Genomic DNA, 3,615 nt, shown 5'->3' with positions numbered 1-3,615 from the left:
CCTTTATCGAGTGCCGCACTCAGCAAAGTCCTGCTCTCGATAACGAGCTCGTTTACCGAGCGTAGAACTCTCGACACAGAAATACACTCGGCAAAAAAGTATTTACCGAGTGCCGAACACTCGGCGAAGGCGGCGCTCGGCAAAGGGCCGTCAGCGGCCGTCTAGAGCTGACGGTTAACAGCCGAGGGCCGAGCATTGACAATCGGCAAAGTACATTTTTTTTATTTTCCCAACCAAACTTTTTATGGTAATGTTCCTACACTATGTAGACCTACATGTACCATTTTGGGACAATTAGAAAAGTGTTTTCTATAACTATTATATTTAGTTCGTTTATTTGAATTTCTTCGGAAAATTCACATTTGAACCAATGGTCTCTACCGGATTTAGGTATGAGAATGTTAGCGTTGATGCGATTCCAGCGACTATCGACTGGAGGACCAATGGTGCAGTCACTCCGATCAAGGATCAAGGGCAATGTGGTAAATACATTTGGTCCTAATAAGACTCATAAAAACACTATTATGATGTAAACTAAAGTGCCATAACATATGTCAAAACATATATATAATGATCGATGATTGCAGGTTGCTGCTGGGCATTCTCGGCCGTGGCAGCCACAGAAGGCATCGTGAAAATTAGCACTGGCAAGCTCATCTCTCTCTCAGAACAAGAATTGGTGGATTGCGATGTCTATGGTGAGGATCAGGGTTGTGAGGGTGGCCTGATGGACGATGCATTCAAGTTTATCATCAAGAATGGAGGGCTAACAACGGAGTCCAACTATCCATACACGGCTGCAGATGGCAAGTGCAAGAGTGGATCGAATAGTGCTGCAAACATCAAGGGCTACGAGGATGTGCCAACCAACGATGAGGCTGCCCTAATGAAGGCCGTGGCAAATCAGCCCGTGTCGGTGGCAGTGGACGGTGGAGACATGACATTTCAGTTCTACTCTGGTGGTGTGATGACTGGATCATGTGGTACTGACTTGGACCACGGGATTGCAGCCATTGGTTATGGAAAGACCAGTGATGGAACCAAGTATTGGCTCATGAAGAACTCATGGGGCACGACATGGGGTGAGAATGGTTACCTGAGAATGGAGAAGGATATTTCAGACAAGAAAGGCATGTGCGGACTAGCTATAGAACCTTCCTATCCCACTGAGTAGGCAAAACCTTTAGAAGCCTTTTAGTTCATACATGAACACATAGACAGAATAAATCGGTGCTTCTATACATTCTAATACATATATAAAGCTTGTCCATACATGTGTGTTTGTAAATCGTATTTTATATTGGTCTTACACATGTACATGTACAATTTTACATTTATTAAAAAAACATGTAATGTGTTAAATGTGTAATGATTAATCATGAATATATATCGGTTATTTTACAGGAGCAAATATTTAGAAATGGGAAAGGCGAACACAAAGTATCATGGGCTAAAGGGTCGAATTAGGACAAATTAAAATATGAACAAGAATAAGTAGAAACATTTTTTCTACACTTTTAAGTTGAGAAAAAAACATGATCATATGATTCTAATCATACCGTCATAGCCTACAGTTCATGTGGAGAAAGTTGCATAATTAAAATTGCAAGGTAATAAATATTCCATATATGACAAAAAGTAAAGGGGACAATAATTGTCGGGGACCATAATTAGGGGTACCCTCAAGACTCCTAATTCTCAGCTGGTAACCCCCATCAGCATAAAGTTGTAAAGGCCTGATGGGTGCGACTAAGTCAGGGATCAGTCCATTCGAGCGACTCGATCACGCCTCGCCCGAGCCTAGCCTCGGACAAGGGCGGCCGACCCCAGAGGATTTCCGTCTCGCCCAAGGCCCCCTACAGCGGCGAACATATTTCCGGCTCGCCCGAGGCCCTGCCTTCGCTAAGAAGCAACCCTGACTAAATCGCCACACCGACCGACCAAGTCGCAAGAGCATTTAATGCAAAGGTGGCCTGACACCTTTATCCTGACGCGCGCCCCCCGGCAGAGCCGAAGTGACCGCCGTCACTTCGCCGCTCCACTGACCGGCCTGACAGAAGGACAGCGCCGCCTGCGCCACTCCGACTGCGGTGCCATTTGACAGAGTGAGGCTGACAGGCAGTCAGGCCCCGCCGGAGGCACCATAGGAAGCTCCGCTTCGCCCGACCCGGGGCTCGGACTCGGGCTCAGCCCCGGAAGACGGCGAACTCCGCTCCGCCCGACCCAGGGCTCGGACTCGGGCTAAGTCCCGGAAGACGGCGAACTCCGCTCCGCCCGATCCAGGGCTCGGACTCGGGCTAAGTCCCGGAAGACGGCGAACTCCGCTCCGCCCGACCCAGGGCTCGGACTCGGGCTAAGTCCCGGAAGACGGCGAACTCCGCTCCGCCCGACCCAGGGCTCGGACTCGGGCTAAGTCCCGGAAGACGGCGAACTCCGCTCCGCCCGACCCAGGGCTCGGACTCGGGCTAAGTCCCGGAAGACGGCGAACTCCGCTCCGCCCGACCCCGGGCTTGGACTCGGGCTAAGTCCCAGAAGACGACGAACTCCGCTTCGCCCGACCCCAGGGCTCGGACTCCGCCCTGGCCTCAGCCGACGACCTCCGCCTCGCCCGACCCAGGGGCTCGGACTCGGCCTCGGCCACGGAAGACAGACTCGACCTCGGCTTCGGAGGAGCCTCCGCATCGCCCAACCTAGGGCGCAGGCCATCCACGTCAAACAGGAGGCGCCATCATCACCCTACCCCGAGCTGACTCGGGCCACAGGGAACCAGACCGGCGTCCCATCTGGCTAGCTCCGCCAGATAGGCAATGATGGCGCCCCGCATGCTCTGTGACGACGGCGGCTCTCAGCCCCCTTACGGAAGCAAGAAGACGTCAGCAAGGACCCAACCGCTCCGACAGCTGTCCCTCCGCCAGGCTACATCGCTCCTCCGACGGCCACGACATCACACCAGCTGGGTGCCAAAATCTCTCCGGCTGCCACGACGGCATGTACTTAGGGCGCTAGCTCTCCCCCGCTAGACACGTAGCACTCTGCTACACCCCCCATTGTACACCTGGATCCTCTCCTTACGCCTATAAAAGGAAGGACCAGGGCCCTCTTAGAGAGGGTTGGTCGCGCGGGGACGAGGACGAGAACAGGCGCTCGCTTGGGGCCGCTCGCTCCCTCTCCCGCGTGGATGCTTGTAACCCCCTACTGCAAGCGCACCCGACCTGGGCGCGGGACGAACACGAAGGCCGCGGGATTCCCACCTCTCTCACGCCGGTCTTCGTCCGCCTCGCTCTTCCCCCCCTTCGCGCTCGCCCTCGCGCTCGACCCATCTGGGTTGGGGCACGCGGCGACATTCACTCGTCGACCCAGGGACCCCCCGGTCTCGAAACGCCGACAGTTGGCGCGCCAGGTAGGGGCCTGCTGCGTGTTGATGAATAGCTTCCCGTCAAGCTCCAGATGGGAAGTCTCCAGCAACCTCTCCAACCCAGGACGGTGCTCCGTTTCGGGAGTCTTGAGTTCATGTCCCTCGACGGCAGCTACGACATGATACTCCTTCCACCGCCGCGCGACGACGACAATGGCGACTGGCAGCCCGCCCGCCGGCGGCGGAATCGGCGACGTCTT

General features: G+C 54.4%; 1 protein-coding gene across 1 annotated transcript; it reads left to right on the top strand.

Moving 5' to 3' along the window:
* Nucleotides 1-370: 370 nt before the first annotated feature.
* On the top strand, nt 371-1,174 carry LOC103631366 (senescence-specific cysteine protease SAG39). The gene is made up of 2 exons (XM_008652292.1): nt 371-482; nt 588-1,174. Exons 1-2 carry the CDS (start codon nt 371-373, stop codon nt 1,172-1,174), a joined length of 699 nt encoding a protein of 232 aa, XP_008650514.1.
* The last annotated feature ends 2,441 nt before the right edge of the window (nt 1,175-3,615 follow it).

Source organism: Zea mays, chromosome 6 (genome assembly GCF_902167145.1).
Source record: "Zea mays cultivar B73 chromosome 6, Zm-B73-REFERENCE-NAM-5.0, whole genome shotgun sequence".
Taxonomy (NCBI): domain Eukaryota; kingdom Viridiplantae; phylum Streptophyta; class Magnoliopsida; order Poales; family Poaceae; genus Zea; species Zea mays.
Note: the sequence above shows the minus strand (reverse complement) of the source record. Positions and strands in the feature narration are given on the sequence as shown.